General features: G+C 36.1%; 1 protein-coding gene across 3 annotated transcripts; it reads right to left on the bottom strand.

Annotated features, from left to right (window-relative positions):
• Positions 1-22: 22 nt before the first annotated feature.
• LOC119991991 (proteasome adapter and scaffold protein ECM29) lies at positions 23-20828 on the bottom strand. 3 transcript variants are annotated; one of them, XM_038838559.1, is made up of 35 exons: positions 20643-20828; positions 19913-20080; positions 19699-19788; positions 18617-18753; positions 18438-18528; positions 17756-17838; positions 17547-17653; positions 16054-16206; positions 15229-15293; positions 14799-14886; positions 14616-14694; positions 14417-14525; positions 13618-13677; positions 13387-13505; positions 12590-12971; positions 12315-12499; positions 12122-12194; positions 11317-11467; positions 11042-11211; positions 10564-10914; positions 10195-10362; positions 9781-10074; positions 9345-9521; positions 7470-7733; positions 6534-6632; positions 6240-6424; positions 5015-5350; positions 3726-3879; positions 3477-3587; positions 3077-3244; positions 2264-2387; positions 1180-1338; positions 991-1103; positions 842-901; positions 23-524 (listed from the first exon to the last, which is right to left on the bottom strand). In XM_038838559.1, exons 1-35 carry the CDS (start codon positions 20826-20828, stop codon positions 321-323), a joined length of 5463 nt encoding a protein of 1820 aa, XP_038694487.1. In that variant the 3' UTR covers positions 23-320. The 3 variants fall into 3 exon arrangements, with proteins under 3 accessions (XP_038694487.1, XP_038694488.1, XP_038694489.1); XM_038838560.1 differs by having other exon boundaries at positions 1180-1332; XM_038838561.1 differs by lacking the exons at positions 23-524; positions 842-901; positions 991-1103; ... (1 more) ...; positions 2264-2387; positions 3077-3244 and adding an exon at positions 4845-4903.
• Positions 20829-21776: the final 948 nt, after the last annotated feature.

Below are 21776 nucleotides of genomic sequence, written 5' to 3'. Positions count from 1 at the left end.
CATTATCTAGGCTGAAAACTTGTAAAGTTTTTAAGAGTATCTATTACTTCTATCTCTTGTCAATGTGTAATGCTTTCATACTAGAAACAATATTCTCTCTAGGGTAAAAAATGTGTACATTCTGCATGTTTCCAATTCCACCCTATCGTAGAGATTAAAGTATGTATACATTCTGCATGTTCCCATTACCGCCCATTGTATGGATAAAGTATGTATATATTCTACATGTTCCCAATCCTGTCCATTGCAGGAACCTTGTAGACGATTTGTGCACTGTGTAACCAGGTCATAAATATGTGGGCTTCAAGCAATATGGAAATTCAAGTTGATTGGGCATCCTCTTGCATTAGGTTTTCAAGGGTGTCAATGCATCTTTTCAATAAGGACTTGGCCACCTCATTTTTTTCCACCTCATACAGATGAACAAGCTCGCCATTAAACTCTGCTTTTGTCCGATGCTCGAATGGAAGCTGTCCAAACAACTTGGTGACTTCCAGAAGGCACTCAGAAGCACCAACATGAACCTGTTTTGGGAAATATGTTGTCAGTACAATGAACAATACGGGTTTACTTACAGTGTGTTAGCAGCCTCAGTCGAGGTATTAACTAGGTATGTATGCAACATCCACCAGATGAACCCATGAAAATATAACGGGGAGAGACCCTTGTCAGCCAATGGCCGTGTTGGGGGCAATTTACATCTCATTGGGTGTCCAAAAGCTCTGAATACCAGGGTGAGGTACTAGAGAACCTAAACAGTCAAATCCCATGTTTTCTCCAGCTAATAATTTACCCCAAAAAATCTAGAATAATTGACAAATACGGAAAATATATGACGCACCTGGGCAATCTTTAATGTGCTTATGCATTCAACTAGTTTTGGTGAGACAGAGTGAAACAGCTGCAGATATAGCAGAGAATTAGCAATCGTCAATGAAAATACTTCAATTGAAATTTTGCAAAGAACGTGAAAGGAGCTAGTCAAACTACCTCCTGCACCAAATCAGCTATGCTGGTATCTAGAGAGACTTCCTGTGAGTCATCCAACATGCTCTGGAGCCTTTGAGAAAGTTCCTTAAATGATGAAAATGCCAACATTTTGACTGCACATTAGCGTAATTAGCAAGCTTTCTTAAGAGGTCTATGCAGAAGTAGAAAATGAGAGAAAAGAACGCTTACCTGACCACTGAAAACCTGGAGATAAGGGTACCAATAACACATGCATCAAATTTTTTTTATGTTCAAGAATATCCCTCGCATGAGCAATGTGGATGCAAGATGTCAGGCATTCCAATATTTTGTCAAGCGGAACAGAAGAGTCTTCAGTATCATCTGATTCTGAGAAGTGAGAACATCAATTGAATATTTAGACTAATTAAATAAATGCAGCTCAAAGCCTTAACATCCAATTCCCATTTCATAAGAGTATTGTAAGAATATGTATAAATGATATGAAATGTCCCAACCCAACAAGTTAACTTATTGGTTTGAATGACAAAGCAACTCATCTTAACATAGTATCAGAGCGCGAGGTCTTGGGTTGAACCTTAGCCTCCGTTAATTTAATCCCCTATTTGTTGTTGCCCCAAGTGTGGCCTTTGTGTGTGTTTGTTGTTGCCCTAAGTGAGGGTCTTGTGTGAGAGTAGCCCTAGTGTTGGGCCTTGTTTGTTGTCACGTATTGGGCCATCGGATTGTCCAGCCCACACGTGAGGAGTGTTAGAATATGTATGTATAAATCATGTGAAATGTACAAACTCAACAAGTTAACTTATTGACTTAAATGGCAAAGTAACAAATCTTAACAAGTACAATGAATGAACAAGAATCAGGGAAGTATGTACACAACTTTACCCCCATTTTTCTAAGAGTTGATGCCCAAAAAACAGAAGCACAAATAGTAAGAAAGATGTGGGCCAAACCGCACTTTTAACCTAGTCTTACGAAGTTAATAGAAAAGGCAAAAGAACACTTCAAAATGAAAAAGATAGCATGCCCACAAAGTAAATACAGAAAAATGTTTAATAGACCCATACGATCACCATAAATTATGTTTTGTTATAGCACTTAGAAGGTGGTTTTGTAAGTGTAAGTCGATAGGGCAAGCTTTGGCTTCCAAAGAGGACATTACTATCTAAACATGAGATGGCTGCAACAGCAAATGCTTAAATGATCCGCCCTATACTTTGTTAGAAATGGTGCTGTGTTATGTCCATGATCGCAGAAAAAGTAAAAAGAATTAAAATGAAAATGGAGACATAACAACCTGCTTTAGAAGCCTCACTTCCCACAGTTGCAGGCCCAAGTTTGGGAGAGACCATGTTGCACATCTCAAGTATAAGTGGAAAGACTAAATTGAAGAACTCTGGATCACCAAAGGCTCCTATAACCTGCAAATGTAAAAAAGTGAATTTCAAACTTTGCCATGAAAGAAACATAAGTCGCTCTCAACAGTCAAGGCAGTGGATGTATTTATCTCTATTCTTTTTCTTGCCACTGAAATTTTGTTTGAGCTTCCACTGTTTAGTCATTTGTTGGGATGTCCTAGTAGAATTGGGAAAAATTAAAAGTTTAACCACCCACATATTCTTCATATAGATTGCGCTAAAATTAATATGAAGTTAAATTTTTAAGATTTAATGCATGCAAACCTTGTGTTTTATTTTTCTGTGGCTTACACCAATTAATTGTTCTTTCTCTCTCTCTCTTGCAAGTCAGCATACTACAGCATAACTCGGTAGCTGTTCCTAGCAACCTAATTTGCCATTCAACATCAACCTTTCATCCATTCTAATCCAAAGATTGCCATTTAAACAACCCATGTATAAAAATCTTTGCTTCCAGAAAAAACTCAAGTTGCTTTCTATAAACATGGCCAAATGATATCCAACTCCTTAAACCTAGTTCCAATACAAATGTTCTTCAACTCTGGGATTCACTTTTCGTTTGAAACTACCCTAAATCTCTAATTTTCAAACCATAGCCCACCAAAATGTGCCCAGAGGACAGGCATCTCCAATCAAATACTAATCAAGCAATTTGATTCATAATTTGTGAGAACTGTACTGTTGAATACTACCTCTTTAAGACATACGAAAGCTGCTTCACGATATTTCTTGACTTTTCTTGTGCAAGCAGAAGAAACCAGACCCAGAATGAAAGTTGGAGCCGTAGGATCTTCAGCAGAAATTGCTTTATGACAAGATTTTGAAAGAGCACCTAGTGCATTTAAAAGAGCCTCCTTTCCCTACAGTATTGATGATAATCAGCAAAATAAACAAAGCATAAAAAAGAAAATATTATTTGAATTCAAAGATATTTTTAGCTTAGAAAGCAATGAACACAGAAAAATGTGGCTTCATTTTTTCTCCAGTTATATCTAGGTCAACATTTATCGAAAAGCAAAATGAAACCTTTCAAAATTTCTAAATTTGCAGAACGGCATTTCTCCCATCAAAATCATGGATTGAGCTTCTTACCTCCCACAAACGTCCAGGAACTTCCTTAGTAAGACAGTCGAGCAAAACTTTATGATAAGAGGACAATGATTCACCAAGAACTTCACTAAGCTTGAATATTGCCTCAGCTGACTGCAAGTATAAATTAAGAAACATGAAAGACCTTGTAAAATGAAAAAACTCAACAAAAAAATAGGAGTAAAAACAGCGCAAAATTGCAGTGATAAGTAGACTAAGAGGCAGAAGATGAAAATAAAAAAACACATCTACCTTTCTTTTCCTTGCCCATGATGATGATATCATGCCCTCGCAAATAAGAGTAACAATTTCACCCAAATACAGCTGGAGGGTGACCCTATCACCACTTGTATTTTCCTCCCACAACTCCTCAAAGAGGCCAGAAACATATTTGTCATCCTCAAATCTGAAAAACAGACATATGTATTTAGTTAAAACTATATTCACACTATATAATGAACAATTTTATTGTGCTGATTGATATGAAGATCATTGAGTCTGCCAAAAACTCATTTAACATCCTAGTGGGAAGTCTTTTTTTAAGCAATGAGAGCTTCTAGCATTATAATATGGTATTATGGTTTAATGGATACGATTTTCAGAGGAAAGGAATAGAGCAAGCTTGGAGAAGATGAAAATTAAGAAATTTCCTAACTATATAACAAGACTAATCAACCCAGGTGTGGACTTAGTCTGACACTCACAAAAGATCAGAAAATTAGTACCTAGTAATTCACAGCAAAGCGAGTTCGAATGTCTATTCTAGGCTTAAAAGGTCTGAGAACACTGCCTAGACAATAGAGGTAAACATAATACTAAATTCAGTATTATCTGACATCATTAGACTGGACAGCTTGCAATGCCACCTTAAAGCTTAGCTAGTCTCACTATTGAGTTAAACACGATGAATTAAATTCATAAGCAATAAATTTAAAAGTAATAAAATTATGCGGTCTGACTCTTGATGCTTACTTTCAAAACACCAAGAAAATATGGAATTTCATCAATTTCTAATAATTACTCTAACCTAACCTGGCCTATACTGCCAATAAACACAAAGATCTAAACTCATAAAGGTGAAAAAAAATTACAATCCCACTGTTGCTGTTAACTTTCTTTACACCAAGAAATTTAGGAACTTGATCTATTGTAGTTGTTGATAAGAAAGAATTTAACGATTCATAATATAATTTCAATACAGAAAACAGGGGAACAAATAAAATAATGAATTTTACGACTTTTTACTTGATCATATAAGAAATGTCGTCTCTAACTCTTGGACCCCACGTATAACTCCAAAAGATGGTGATACCCAGTTCCCAAAAGTTATCTGAAGACTCTACATTTAAGAAACCAACACAGTTTCATTACCTGCCATAGCTACAAGCAATATCTTTCTCGAGAATGATCCCACCTCTCGATATAAATTTCTAAAACCATTAGCCAAAAAAAAGTAATCATAGTTTTCATGACATGACAACTAGTTGTACACATAGAATAAAGCGCCAGCAATAAAACATAACAGCCACACACAAACGTACCTTGATATAAATATAACTGGAACAACTGTCGCATGATGCCCACTCAAAATATCAGATGCTACGAATGAATAGCTTTTCAACAGAATTGCACAAGAAATTTGAGCATTCCTGTCCCCCAAATGCAAAGCCGCACTGTCCTCAATTAACTTCTGGGCCTGAGATGTAGATGCATGCTTCAAAACCATAGCACAAGCACTAGCAAAGGCACGTTTTGCAGTGGTACTTCTCTCGTCCTTTGCTACTGGAAATAGCAGCCTCAGTAGCATGCTTGTGAATGGTTTGATATCCACACTAACCTTTTGGACTAGTAAGCTGATAAAGCTGGCAACACCGACCCTGCAGCAAAAGATTAGCAAAGTTATAGAATGCACCAGAGATTATTTCCAAGGAACTAAGCATGAAATATGAATGCTCAATGCCGCAAAAAAAAAAAAAAGAATTTTATTTCTTTTTGAGATTTAACGTGATAGATTCTATTACATATTTCCTCAATCCATTACAAGAAGGCTCTCAGATCAAGTGTGTCAGACTTGACGAAAAAAAACAAGGCATTTGGAGCATACTCAAAAGAAGACGCATATATCTCTTCACAGCTCATTGATCAAAAAGTTACGAATTTGTCTTCCAAATTGACTAATTTTAATCATCGACAATGAACATGGAGAATTAAGAACTTGCATCTTTTCGGTGCAAAGTCTCCCAATGGATGGATTGAATAGAAAGTAATGAATCTTTTTCCAATGAGTTCAAACCAAAAATTTCCAATACAAAAGACAGCTTGCTCTTGGTCAAACAAAGAATACAATCATAGTGGAGCTTTTGGTGACGGCAGTGCAGGTTATTGGAACAGACATGAGATAGTCATCTACCATGCCAAAGGAATTATTGTGAGAATTGTTGATTTATATTATTGGGGCTGCATTTATTGAATTGACAGAAAGTAGTTCTTGAGTTTCGTAAGTTTTCATTGCATAGGTAAAGGGTGTATTTTGTGCGTGAACAAGGTCTGAGCCTTGTGTCTATGCGCTATCAGTATTTATCATCCGTTTTTACAGAAGAGAAAAGTACTATGGCTTTAACTGTCCTAGTAAAATAAGCATTCTCAATCAAGAACAGAAGTTCATATTCTTGCTTTTCCAGCTAATGCACTTAAGAATGAAGATTCAAGGCAAAATAACCTCACAATATTTCCAACACTAATAATCAATTTGGCAAAGTAACCCACCTAGTGTTAAGGCCCACTGCAGACCGAACCAAATTAGCAAGACGAGGAACCAAGAGATCTAAAGATTCGTTATCTATAACATTTATGCAGAGATCAAGAGTTTCCCACATGGGCGAGCCTTTTGCTATTGAAACTCGCAAATTTTCAAGCTTCTCTGTCTGTATTCCGACATTTGCTGCATGCAACTAGAAGAGTGAAAGTAAATAGGAAAATGATTAACAGTAAGGTAAGAATGGGAAGATTCCCATTAAAAGAAAAGCATAGAAAGATTCTTCAAAAGCTAAAATGTCAAACCTCAACATAATTGAGCCCTTGATCTTCAAGACTTGATAAACATTCCAGCATGCAACAAACCAAATCAGGTAAATGAGGACGAAGAGCAATCCCTGCACCCTGCAATTAAGACAGAATCTAATGTCAATCATTTGCAGCTACCTATTGAAAGGGGAAGAACAATAGCCAAGGCAAGAGAAACAACTAAATGAAATATGGCAACAAAATACATGACAATCAGACATCACCTATAACATTAATAACAAGAGTTCAACCTCCGGCATGGACATCTTAAGCAAAATGATAGAGCAAGCTACATGTTTCCTGAACCTGAGAATCTAAAGCGACGCTCTAATTTCTTTTAAATCTCTAAATTGATTAAGCAATCCTATAAAAACTACCTCAATCGTGGTAGTTTTATTAAGCATGTTATTTCAGAATGGATGAAAAAGGAATCTTGGTTGTGTTCTTCTACCATGCGTTTCTGGTTGAAGATTCCCCGTCAAAATTAAGCCCCCAACAAGCCAGGGCAACTCCTCAAACAGTAGTAATTGCTAACTTCAATTCTCACAATCTAGGAATGATGATATTTTTAGATGAAATCAGTCTTTTTGAGTTCCAATTTGATTTAGTTCTTATGTGTCACCATGTTAAGTACATTTATGCTGATTTTGTGTATGAAAGGTACATTCACATAAATGCACATTTCTATATTTTCCATGCACCAAAGTCATACAGAGCCTACAAGGCTCCCACAATTATGAGGTCTGGAGAGGGAAATGTAAGCAACCTTATGCCTACATGAGGAGGCTGGTTGCATGTTTTAAAACCCAAAAAGCCTTGGTTTTCCGCAAATAAAATAGAAATAACCAACATGCCTAGTGATGCAATTCAGAGATATCTGAACACAAGATAAAAAATTTCATTGATTCAATCACGCTCTCAGAACATTCTCACCTTTGCAAGCTTCATGACTACTCCAATCGAAGCTTTACGAACACTGTCAACTTTACTTAATATGCCTTCTGCTAGCAAAAAAGGCAGTACAATGCTCATTGCTTGGCTTGCATCTGATGTTTCAGTAAGTGTGACATCACACAGCCTTATTGTCAATGAAGTCACAGATCGGCACAATTTGTCGCCAGCATTTCGGACAGTTTCCTTTATGTCATCCATGGCACGGAATGCTGCAATCCATAATTTTTTCAAGTGCTTTCCAACCTGTATGACAAGAGTACAATTCATGAACATCAGCAAAAAATGAAATTTTTTTATTTTTTAGAAATCAGCCGACAGAATAAGTTGAAAATCAGCATGACATGGAACACTTGACATTCACATCAAGCCGAAAACATATGGAAGGGAAATAATCTCAATTTTTAGAAGGTGGAGATATGGTAATAATACTTTTGGAAATTTTGTTCCAAGTATGATAGTTTTCCAATGTCAGTGCCTTAAACAAAAGGAAACACTGCTTGCATCAGCAATAATGTGAAGCCATCTAATGGGCCAAGCACTGATGATTAATTAAGGCTTTGTCATCACATAAATTTGACTAAATATAAACAATTTGAAAATTGACTACTACAATAGATATTTGTGATATTACCTTTCCGATAAAAGGAAGAATTCGATAAAAGAAATGTAGCAGGATAAGACGATTGTATGCACATGAAGCTTGAAAAAGAAATAAAAGGGAACATAAAGAAACTTGTAAGATGCAGATTTCAAAGAAAAAATGGACTAATGAAATACAAAAATCGTGGATTATGCCAACTGCAAATTGTGCACTAGTACTTTTTAAGGTAATTTGTTCAATGAAAAAATATCTGAAGTTACCCTCTTTTAGTATGCCAAATTAAGTATGAGCTATTGCAGACTAAGTTTCGTATCAGAAAATAAGAAGGGAGACATTTTACAGCAACATAAGATCCCACTGAAAGAAAGAACGTCATTGTCACTCAAGCTTACTTGTAATTCTAACTATCACAAAAGGGGAGAGGAGCAAAAAATGACAGAAAGAAGGGGGGGAGGGGGGGAAGGCCCAAAAGATTTGTTAGTAATATATCATATTTGCAATCACAGAAACAAGGATAATTTTACAAATTAATAAGCCCAAAAAGATGTGATCGCAATGAAACTTTTAAAACACAAAAAATGCAAAGGGATTTCCAATTTAACACATTTTATCCAGAGAAAAAAAAGCCTAATTTACCGAGCAACATAAAAACATTCAAGGAATCACAAGAGAAGACAAAAAGCCACATGAACGCATGCTCCACGTGCCAGATTTACTACTTTAGTCTCAAAGCATGGAAGCAGTATTGATAACCATGGATAGACAAAAATGATGAAAGTTCAGGACCCCTGATTACAGGAAATGATAGTTTGAATTTTTTTTTTGAAAAGAATTAGAAAGATATTAAATCTGGAAGAGGATCAAGCATCAATGAATTGGCGTTTGTTAAAACATCTGAAAAGTACCTCCGTCAAAAGTATAAAAAAAAAAAAAACACGCACACACACACAACATGAACACATTGCTGCAAGAGGTAGAACCTAAATCAAAACAGAATTCTGAGATAATCTGAACTCAGAGAGTACAGCCATCATTTTATTTAAAAATCACAATCTAAACTAAAGCAAAAAGTAATGCCACATTTCAGTTTTTTTTGTCCAGATGCATGGTGCAACTTGCAAGACATTATTATCAAACATTATTGGAGAAAGGGGAAAAGATCTGGTATGAGAGAGTGACTGATAAACTAAAGAAAAGCAATTCTCCTTTTAACTATATAGAACAAGACAAAAATTAATATATGTATATATCACCTGATCAAATTTTCGCCCCTGGATGATATCTGCAAGGGCAAGACACGAAGCCTCACGGGATCGCCAAAGCCTTGATCCACATTGTACTACTAAATCGTCAATAATATAATCCAACTGTTCATCAATGGTTCTCTTAGGGTCTGCCACTAGTGACTTCCAAATGTGTGCCATCGCATCCTTATGATTTTCCAATAGCATATATCAATCAGTAAACCGCTAATGAAATATGTCAAAATCATAAAGCTGTATAGTTCAGAAATTTGTATTAACTTTAGGGGGGTGAAGGGGGGACTCACATTATATACATTTGACAAAGATCCAAGCCAAAATGAAGGACAAAAACAAAATCTCCTAAGCAGATTAAGAGGGAACTTGTAAGCTCCGCAATGAAGAGCTCCACAAGTTTTCTCAATCCAGAAAGTCAAGCGATGCTTACCTGCACATTTTTATCCGGATCATACTGGTACCGGATTAGCCTAGGAATCAATGAACGCAAGTGAGGCTGAAGAGCATCCCCAGCTTGTTTGGCTATCTTAGAAAACCCAAAGGCAGCACCCCTCTTGGAGTTTAGAGAGGCTTGATGATTAGCAAGATCCATGAATTTATAGATTAAGTCAGGTTGGCCCATTTCATTTGCAAGACTGCAAAGCTCCTTATAAGTACTAAGTTTTCCTCCACTTAGACCATCACCAATCGCCCCTTCTTGAAACACTTCAGAGTCTTCAACCAGCTACAAATTAAAAGCTATTGAACTTGAGTACATCTTTTATAGACCAGCAAATAAATGCACCAAAAATAGAGGATAGTAATATCTCCGCTCTTCGTCTTTCTTTTTTGTTCCTTTTTTTACCTTTATAGCTCTTTTCCTCTTCCCAGAACCAGTCAAAGTGCCTACAAGTGCATCCACCAAGTTTTTCTTCATTGACTCGTCGCCAAGTTCATAGACGATACTCATGCCTTGAGAAGCCAGTTCCTGGGTAAGTTCATTCTGTTCGCCAAGTAGGTGCGAAAAAGCCTCCTGAATTCCTTTGGAAATTTAGAATACCTCATAACACATCAATATTCTAGGATTGCAAGATACGATCAACAATATGATGTTCTAAACTTCTAATTATATTTAAAATATTCCGGGAAAATTTTTATTCCTACAGAAATATGAAAGGGAAGGGGAAAAAAAGGAAGAGGTTACAACGATATGCTGTGTGAACGAGTAGCACACCTGAATTTCGGGAAGCATTTGTTGAATGCTAGGGTGATGACCACAGTACATTGTCAATGACAGCAGCCAAACAGTTCCAGCACAACGTTCTTCTTTTCTGTTACTGTATAATAGGACATCAAAAAGCTTCCTGGTAATCGCATGTCTAACCATCAAATAGTGATCTCCAATAGCTTCATTTCTCATGTTAGTACTATACTTTGACAAACATAAGTTCAAATCATCCATAAGAAAATTTGAGGTCATGGCAAGGGTAGTATAGTTAGTTTTGAGGATCACATCAGCAGTCACAGGAACACCACCCCATAAAAATGAGAGAGCTTCCCCAGCAGCAAACAGGATATCCTCAACCTGCCAATCCAAAACCACAGTGTCAAAAGTTTAACCAGTGATATATTTCGAACAAATGCAAGAGACCACAATTTACGAGCAGTTTGACAAATTAGTGTAATCCAAATAACAATTATTCTGCACCCACCTTTGACCGGCAAAGACCGAATATCAAATCAAGGGAAATATTCAGGAGTGATGATGATGTTTCATTCACGCAGATATGTCCAAGGGAGATAACAATTTTCTGAATTGCTTTGATATCATCACCAGAGAGCAGTTTAGTCAACTTCTCACGCAATACTGCTAGTATCTCAACTGCAGTTTCAAAAACTTTTGATGTGATTTAGCAACCCTTTATGCTAACATATCACAAATATAGTACAGGAATTCATAAAAGTGGTAAAGCTACATCAACTTCACCTGAACCAGAACCATTAACAACTGGAGGTATTGGTGTGCGCAACCCTATGTGACCCAGTGCTTGCATCGCAACAGAAGCCAATACTGCAGTCTCAGAATTAACAACTTCAATCAGGCAATTAACTATGCTCTGAAACAATGTCTCTGGGATCTGTAGATACTGAAGTTAGTACAAATCCATGACATGAATGATGAAGTTGCAAATGAGGCATCTTAATCAAATGGAAATAAAGCTCTCAGCAAGGAAAAGAAATTCTAACAACAGCTACATTCAATATGAAGCTGATAAGATAAATTGACAGGACTTCAACGCCACTCCACAAGTGTGATCGAACCTGAATACAAGAACCGAGGTCCAAGATAGGGTTTCTAAAAGTCACCCAACCCTCCCCGTTTTCATTCCTTTAAGAAATCTGTGCTTATAATGTTCCAAAGGTCCTCCCCCCCTCTCCATAATGCTAGATTTAGATTACTCAATTCTACCCTAATTCACTATCAGAGTTACTATTTCACCTCATAATACTGAGAATATCTCTATTGTTATATAGTCATTTATTGCCCATTTTAGTTGGCTAAATGGAACTGTAATGTGTTTCAAGTAGCTTAGAGCCAGGTAACTAATGGAAGGAAAATGACATAGTGAGAATGTCAGCAAGAAGACACATTGAGAAGCAACTAATTTTGCAGTCAGGAACTCAAGTTATGCTGAGTTTGCAGCATCAGTTGTGCATTATGAGGTCAGAAAGATTATACTGCTGGGCCATATAAAGATGCACAACAAATATCCAAAACTAGCCATACTTACACCAGGTATTCTGGAGACACAGTCTGCAGCAACGTATCCAATAGCACATATTGTCCCATGCTGTGCTTCAAATCTGAAGATAGAGGTTAATCAACTTTGGAATCAGAAATGTTATCATAACTAAAGCACAAGAGGAAATAAAAAAAAGATCCTTTGAAAAGTACAATTTCATTACAAGATAGAGGTTATAAACCTTTTATTGTGTGATCCACTAATTGAAGAAACAAGTTCACAAATTAAAGAAGATAATGCAGGCGTGGAAAGGGCAGAAGAAGATAGGCCAAGTAGACGTGCTGCAGATTCACGAGTTTCAGAGTCCATATGACTTAGCAATGGCTTTAGCCACGACACTCTTGGTGCATAATGTGATGCTATCATCTTCAAGAAGAACAAAAGAAAAAGATTAACCAAATAGAGAAAGAAGCAGAATAAAAATCAATCAAAAGTGAGAAACGGGTGGTAGCCAACCTCTGGAAAATGAGATCCTAACGTTATTAAAGACTTGGAAGCAATGGCATGCAACTCAGAAGAGCCTTCATATGCCATAGCATGTTCTAGCAGGAAACACATTTTCTCCACTGAAGACACAAATTCGGATGATCTTCCTACTGAGTGATTCTGCTCCACCTCTGAATTAAAGCACTTCAACAAAAATTTAATCATCGCCATATACATTTTCGACGAAAAAAGGAGCTTTTGCTCCCTCATTTCAGTTGAGTCCAAAAACCTTGGCTCCTGTTTAAGTATATATTCTAAAATTTCTGCAAGTTTTGGGTACTTAGGACGAAGCTTTTCACCCGAATTTCTGCTTTCCTCTCTAGAAGGAAATAGGCCTTCAAGTGCCATCTCCCTTGGGGGGCAAAAAAGAAGAAAAAAGAAAAGATGGCATTAAATTTTAATAAAATTGTAAAACAAAAGGAAGAAATGTTCTTGTGATAAAGACAATATGATAACCATTCATAAGACGCAAAGCGAAGGCATTCAGAAACACTTCGTCGTAGATGTAGTAATATGACTCACATTATCATGTATAGAAGTCAACAATGTCATAAAGAGCATTTTTGTCATACTTAACGATATTGTAGCATGCCAGTGTAGCAGTGTTATGATTTCAGTATTTTAAATACTTCTTACTGATTTTCTAGAAGAATATACTTATGAGGACTGGACACACAGAAACTTCTTACGCTAGCAGCAAAATATTTCAAGAGGAAGAATATAGAAGTTTCTACTCTGAATCAAACGAACAAATGGAAAATCACAACCTTATATCAAGCTTAGTATCTGCAGCTCCAAGCATGCAAATAAATCGGCTAGGGCAATGTTGCAAATCAAATAGAGATGTCGCCCATCTCATAGCACAAAAGCGCACCTCACTTTCTTCCTGGTCAGCATCAATACATAAAGTTTCCAGAAGAAGTTATTAAATAAGGAAAACTCAAATGTGAACGAATCATGAAGTCTAAACAAGTTTAAAACTGGATGAAGTTTGATACCACTTGAGAATTATTCAGCAGAATCCTCTCCAACTCAATCAGTACAGTGGATGGTGCTTCCTGATAATCAGATAACAGAGCAGTATAAATAAAATAACACAAAACAACAGCTCAGTCAAATAATATAAAAAAAAAACTAATATTGAGGAAATTTAAAACGGAAAACAACGAAAGCAACTGGCTCCAAGATTTAGCAAAGGAGTAAAGTAGTGAGCCTCTTTCACTCGTTATGAGTGCGCAACGAATAAAGCTATGGGTGGAGTAGCAGAAAAGATGAATTTTTCAGTTTGTGTAACAAATTCTATTCAGTAATAACATGTTCACTTGTTTCATCCTTACCCTCTACCAGTCGAGAGAAAAGTCATAGATCCTTTCCCTAATTTCTACTTACATCCCACCAATTCCTTTCTCTTCTTCCCAATCACCAAATAGCATAAAGAAAAGTATTTAAAACGGGAAAAAATACTTGTATGATTCAAATTTCGAGGAGAATATTTAGTTGCAAATACATAAATATATATATATATATAGGAATTCTCCTATAAGTAAGGACATAAAATAAGTACAGCTTTTTTACCATTGATTTAAGTGAAATTACTAGTGGGGCCCACATGTTTTAAATCAATGGTGAAAATATGTGTACTTATTTTATGTCCTTACTTTGTGTACTTATAGGAGAATTCTTATATATATATATATATATATATAAATGGTCATTGAGTTAGAATGTGGCAGTGCTGGCAGTTGGGGAAAATGTGAGAACAACTAAAAGAAACAAAACAGATAAATCTAGGCATACCTTGTATGCAGCTGCAAGCGAATTGGTTGCTTCTTGGACAATAAAACGAAGAGAAGGTGCCTCCAACTTTAATGCATCAAAAAGACGAACAGCCATGTCGATCTTGTCTCTGGGTGAGGGAAAAGACCATCAAATCATTTAACTAGAGCCTAGAGGAAAAGGGGATGACATAGCTAGAACGCAGACACAGGTAAGACACCTGAAGAGTTGGGGGAGGCGCTGTGCAAGCAATCCAATCGCTTGAAAACAAAAGGTTTTGGTTTCTCTAGCAAGAGCATCTGGCAATGCAACTAGGTCAATGGGACGGAATAATACCGCAATCCCAATCACAAAGAAATGAACAAAAGAAACAAAAGAACAGTGCTTTATTTGCATATTAGACCTGCTTCTGAATTCAAACCTCCATCAAGTAACTTTACAATCCCATTCAATATAACAGGGCCCATAAGCTTCAGCTGCTCGATTTTTGCCTGCATATATAAAAATTAACTGAGATTGATGCACATCAAAATTAACAGAAAAATCACTTAATATGGTCAAGGCTCTAAAAGAGTTTAACAAATGGATAAAAGGGTAAAGGAGAACGGGCTAAGTTGCAATTTTGCTCAAGTAATATTAATGAACTATGTACCTTGTAGTACAATGAACATACTAGTAGTATCATAAAGTCAAACAGCATGATTTTCATGCAACATTATCAAGATGCGGCCAATAGTCGTAGAAATCCAATTTACTCCTCTTACTTGCAAGAATCAGATCGATAACTTCCTCAAAAGCAAGAGTCAGACAAAATCTAAAGGAAAGGTCCATACATGTTTAAATATCCAGACAGTGAATTCCAATCCCAATTGCTTCAGCCTTGAGGTGGTTCCAATTCCTATTATATTAAAAAATTTAAACAAAGATAAGAAACATCAGCAAAAAGAATTTGAATCGCAAATAACCACGAACAACAAACATTATATGAGTTGAATATGAGGTAAACAACTACTGTGCACACTACACAATTCTCAGGTAGTGGGCGGGGTCGGGAACAGACCAAATATACGTAAACCTTACCCCAACAATGGAGAGGTTGTTTCCAAGAATTAAACATGTGACCTCTGGGTTAATTATATGAGTTGAATATAAAAACAAATATCAAATATGTTGCCACCAGCCAAAAGCCAACATCGAAAAATAACTAGTAGTCTAGTACCATATATATTGTTCAACCAAAGTCAAACCACGAACAGCACTTCCCCAATCCTAAAGTGCTAAAGTCTAAAAAAGCAGAAAAAATTACTATAAAATCATCCACAAAAGGGAATTACGCTATGATTGTATGCCATGAGAAAGGGTTGACTGTCAGAATATGTTGTATAACTATCATCAGAGAAAGAGGGGATAGGGGAAAAGAAAATTGTATTTCAAAAAAATGCATGAAAATGAACAGGTAAAACGAGATATGACATGAAAATTCATAAATGACATGAAAATTCATAAATGACAAGTATACCTAGTTACCTACATATAAATGATCCTTGATTGCTTTTGCCACATTAGTCAAGTACATATATCTAAAAAAGAGTACCCAAGCATTTACTTTTCGATGGTGAGGAATATAAAAGAACAGTTCATTCATTTAAAATCTATACCAAATATGCAACCGAAAATGCACTGCAAAGTTGACGGGAAATTGTTGGCTGCTGTAATAGACCGGCAGAAAATGGACATCAGCTTTGCTTTTAAAACAGCATTTCCAGGACTGACTCTAGACTCAGGAGTAACATTTTCAGCTCCGGTGGTACCTGCATAACATGTATATCATTGCGTTTAATGCTATGGCACAAAACATAGAAGTTGATAAGACTCACTCCCATATTAAGCTCAAATAATGTGAAATTTTCCCAAAAAAAAGAAGTGATGGAAGCAATAGAACACTTTTCAATGTCCAACTGTCTAGTCAATGAGCAAAGGTGCCTTAAAAGAGTCTATTCTTAGATGTATTCGTCAAGCTAGCATAAAACTATCAATTGTAAAATAGCAGGTAAATAAAAGTTGGCACCTCTAAGTGGGATATAGGCTTCCGTATACAAAGCCGGGGAGAAAGAGGGTTGCCAGAGTAGTGGTTGTCTTAAGGCACTCCTTAATAGAAAGATCTGACAGGGGTACTGTTTGGAATTTGATGGGGGTTGTTTGGGTTCCTTGTGGTAACTTGACCTCAGAGGTTGAATCATGGAACTTTCTTGCTTCCAACAAGGCCAAGCAAAATTTTTTGTTCACAATTCTTCAAATCACATGATGGTTAATCTGGAAAGAGCGTAACTCTAGGATTTTTCAGGACAAAGAGTGCCCGCTTGGAGTTTTTATGGATAGTTGGCTCTCAAATCTTAAGCTTTGTTTGACTGGAACTTGTTCCAATATTTTTGAGAGGCTTAGACATTGATCTGTTTTGCTGTCTTCTTTGGGTTGCACCCCCTCATGCCGTTAATAATTTTTTTCTTTTCAAAAAAAAAATGTGGGACTTTGTGTGTGTTTGGTTATTGCCCCAAATGTGGGCCTTTGTGAGAGTAGCCATAGTGTTGGGCCTTGTTTGTTGTGCACATGTTGGGTCATCGGATTGTACAACCCACATGTGAGGGGGTTGTTAAAATATGGTATAAATAATGTGAAACTCCCCAAACAACAAACAAGTTAACTTATTGGGTTTGATGGCAAAGTAACTAATCTTAACATATAGCAGCAAAATCTTCATTGCAACATGGCAATGAGAGCCTTAAGCTAGATCATACTATCAGAATTGAACAGCTCCTTCTGCAGAATAGACATCAAAAGTATAAATATTAAAATCCAGCAGGGTAAGACATGATATACAGATAACCATATAATTACACTAAGTTTGGCCATGGTCCCAAGCAAAACTCTGCAAAGCTTATACTGTTTTTCGTCATCAAAAAATCTACAGAAGGAAGTTCACTCTTGATGGTATTTGGATAAGACTATCAGTTACAAGATTTTGACTCATGAGTTCAAGAGCTTATAGACAAAAGTTACCCCTTATATTTGCATGTGGAGCACTTTATTAGAAATGCAAAAATAAATTTCATATCATAAAAAGGAGATTAACAGGAAATATGTACATTCATACCATTGAATAGCAAAAACAGCCTGTTTATCAAGTTCAAATCATCCAAATTAGCAGCTGAAGCCTTCTTCTTAAGAAGTTCCTCCCCCATCTTAATAACGGCCTCCTGACTTGAATGAAAAATCATCAAAAGAGTCAGTTGTCCCCATCTCAAACATATGAAAGGAAAAAAATTAATTTTGTGTATAAGATAAGGAAATGAGATCAAATACCAATCCGCACATGCAGCCACATAGAGAGTATAAATGTGTTCTGGAGGTAGCTCCATAGATTCAATAACATTCAAGATCCCTAGCTGATAATGAAAAACCAAAGGAAGTTAATGACATATAGTGACAAACACCTACTGAAACTAGCCTACATAGTTATTTATGGCGTACATACCATTGCACATATATACATAATCATACACAGGCAAGTATATAATACATGGATAATATATTCCATTCGAAAAAAATTCATAGATCTTATATACATTTACATATCTCCTTTTTTTAGCTGCTTTTAAAAAAATGTACTTTCATTACTTATACAAGCATGTATGGATCAGTTAACTAATAAGGCTTCAACGCTTTGATAGGAAGAACCATCAACAATCCAAAATCTCCATAGTTAAAATAAAAAACAAATTTAAATCTTTCAACAACTTTACCTTCCTCTCAACAACATTCACACCGAAAATTAACTATGGGAAACCAAAGAAAAGTTGATCACATGTCAGAAACCTCCATATAGCCTATGAGTAAAAATTTACAAAGGTCTTGCGGATGTGGGATACATATCTATGTGCATACAGGTAGGAAGGCAACTAGCAGTGAGTGATTCCACATTTCTGTATTTCTGTAGGAAGAACTAAAATCTCCACTACTAGCTACTTCTTGTTACTAATCTTACCTTCATCTTCAAAAGCATGTCACTTGTCAATTGATGTTTTCCGGTTACCCGATTGCTTTGGGAAATTGAAAGCCCTGGTGGGCATCCTCCACTGCAAAAGAAAGTAACGTCTTCCCAAATAAACTTTGAAATAACTAAAGAATTGTTCAAATACTCTTGTGGGGAACTGATTTCCAGACCTTTGAGGAGGCAATTGATACAAAATTGTATCAAGGCAAAATTCAACAAACAGCTCACAGTCCCGAGAACCATTGATCGATCTATACTTTGCTGCAACTTCATCCTCAATACAACTTGCATGACATTCACTCATCACCTGAAAAAAGAAGCAGTCAACAAAAACACAACCGTCTCAACAAGCTGAATGTCAGAATGGATGACCAGTATGATTCTCATTATTATAAAATAGTGAAATACCTTAATAAACTTAGTTACAAGAAAATAGAAAATATAGAAACCGCAATAAATTGAATAATGATACCTGAAGCGTTTTCGAGGTCACAGTATGAACAAGATTGTTTATCCAAAAAAAATGCATGGTTCGGAACATGTTAACAAGGTGATATGCAGGATTGCAGGAAAACATTAGAGATAACTCACACACAAAATATGCTTATGGTCTTTAAAACCATCAACTTGTATTTCTACTGTTTAAAAATGAGGTCAATGAAAAAGAAAGATCATTCAGCTCACCAAGTCACATTGTCTTATATGTTGAGGTGTCATAGAGTTTCCATCTTTTATTTGCTCATACTCTCAGCTAAGGAGGCAAGCACTCTGATGATACTTTCATTGTCAAATAACTTACACATCCTAAAACCCCATAATATTTGGATCTAACCAAACTAGGAACAAACACACTACTCCATTTAACATCTATCGATAGGGTAAAAGAAACAAAGAAAAGAAGAAAAAAAATGCCACTATTTCCACTGTTAGACAAATGAACTTTTCATACTAAAAAAAGGAAAACAAATAAAATATGATTACAAAGGCACAATTAATTTTGATTAACCCTACATTGTTCAGGAACTAGAAGCTTCGGCAAACTCTATTTGTTTTTTTTTTGTCTGCCTAAAGAAATTGAAAAAATCCATCAAAAGGGAAAAAAAATGGTGCCAGTGAGTAGACATGGTATACAGTAAAGCAACACTAAAAACATGAGAAAAAAAGGAACAAAAGCACAATGTAGGTACTAGTAAGCGGAAAAATCAATGATGATCAAAAGCAATCTGTGTGGGGGAAAAAAATAGAAAGATACCTTACTAACAATTCTCAGTATAATTTCTTGATGTTGAGGAGAAATCTTGGAAATGTTCACCAAGAGCGTCGGTGCCAAATTCTCCTTTTCCTGCAACATAAAGAGTATCATTTCCAGAATTAATCCAATTATAAGCTGTAGTTACATAGAGGCGCACACATAAACATCTACGATCACATTGGGAAATGGGAATACCATTAAGAGATCCACATACCTTCATGGATACACGTTCAAATGCCATCTCAATGTACACAATGCAAAAATTCTTAACCATTTGAGTAGTGTTAGCGTCAATAAATAATGTCCATAGCTCTGACAAAGGCAAACCAATGTCGGGCCAGTGTTTCACTCTCTTATTCACGTGATTCAAAATCTCAAGAACCTGTCATAAGAATTTAAAAAAAATTAAAAAAAACACAATTAATAAATTGTGGAAATCATGATTCTGCTATTCTTTTCCTTCTTCTCTAATAAGTAAACAAGCTACCGAACAAGATGCACCATGGGATTTAATCCACGTACAAAAGAAGTACATAAGGGATGCCCTTAGGCCAAGAGAGGAAGGGAGGAGAAATTCCTATGACCCCAATGTTATGAACAACAAATAGCATAAGTTTTTGTTGCTTGCAGCACATAGCATTGTGCATACAGACAGAAATCAAAATATTGTTGAAAATACATAGACACCCGTAAAAACTTATGGACACAAAATCGTATGTCAGTGACACCAAGCAGTCTATGATTTCAAACAGCAATAAACCCAACTAAAACCTAAAATTCAATTTTCAGGAAAAACTCACATGTCCATCTTCCAAACCTATTTAAAACCCTGATTCAGTTAAACATAAACTCAACAACCACCAAAAACCCCATAAACCCATAAATCCACCATTCTCGATCGCTAAACATCCAATATATGCTCAATCGAGTAAATACTGACTTGCCTTCTTGCGGATGAGAGTAGATTGGGAAGAAAGAGACGAGATAGTGTAGGGAAGAAGCTTGGAGAGCAACGGTTCCAGTTTGGAGTCGTCACATAGAGCCAATCTTGTGAGCATACGATCCAGTATTTCTTCAATCTCCGCATCGGATTTTGCAGGAAGAGAAGACGTCGAAGTCGATTCTGCCATTCTTTCTCTTCTCTTCTCTTCTCTTCTCGTTTCAGTTCCTTTTTCCCTCCTGGATGGCTTGGAGCGAAAGAATAAGGAAACGATCAGCGCCTAAACCTAGTCAATCCTAATGTAACTATGAAAACTTTGTTAGCATAACCTTATTCCTTATACACCGACACACGTGTGGCATCAGGTAACGGTAATAAAAATGAAAATACGCCGCCTCTAATCTTTTTTTTTAATTCAAATAGTCATCTTATCATGATTGAGGTATGGTTAGGATTAAATGCAAAAAATAAATAATTAAAAATGTAATAAATGGACTAAACACTATTACCATAAAATAATTAGGAAATATATAATTTCGATGGGAAAAAATAAAAATAACTGTACAAACGAATCAGTAGTAAAACGACAAATAATTTGTATGTGAGTGATAGCCCAACCAATAAAGTGTGGATTCAAATCCTGTCCCCTGCACATCCCCTTTGCATCAAAAAAGTAAAAACAACTGCAACTCTCCTCCCTTTTTCCTCTTTGTTAATTTTGCACCGTTTATTTTTCATAATTTTTGGAGCTTGCGTTGAAAATCATAATAATTCCTCTATTTAATGGAACTTTTATAAAATAAAATTTTTATTTAAAAAAATCTACATCCATTGGATCAAGCATAGATGTGGGCCCTTACAAAAAAGAGAGCAGGATCTGGCTAACATCCAGTCCAATAAACCGAAGCAGCCCATTATGTTAAATCTTGGGTGGACTATTACTTTCCAGGCCCACCCACTCTCAATGCTGCCAGGAACGGCTTTTATGGTAGATGCAATTACAAGTGGAAAAATAATTATTATTATTTTTATAGGAGTTGAAAAATTATTATTATTTATGACAAGCTTTCATTATACATTTTTTGAGTAATATATCTAGAAATGCCTCTTGATTTCTCATTAACACTAACCCCCCATT

The sequence above is a fragment of the Tripterygium wilfordii genome, chromosome 22 (genome assembly GCF_013401445.1).
Source record: "Tripterygium wilfordii isolate XIE 37 chromosome 22, ASM1340144v1, whole genome shotgun sequence".
NCBI lineage: Eukaryota > Viridiplantae > Streptophyta > Magnoliopsida > Celastrales > Celastraceae > Tripterygium > Tripterygium wilfordii.
This window is presented reverse-complemented; position numbering and strand designations above follow the sequence as displayed.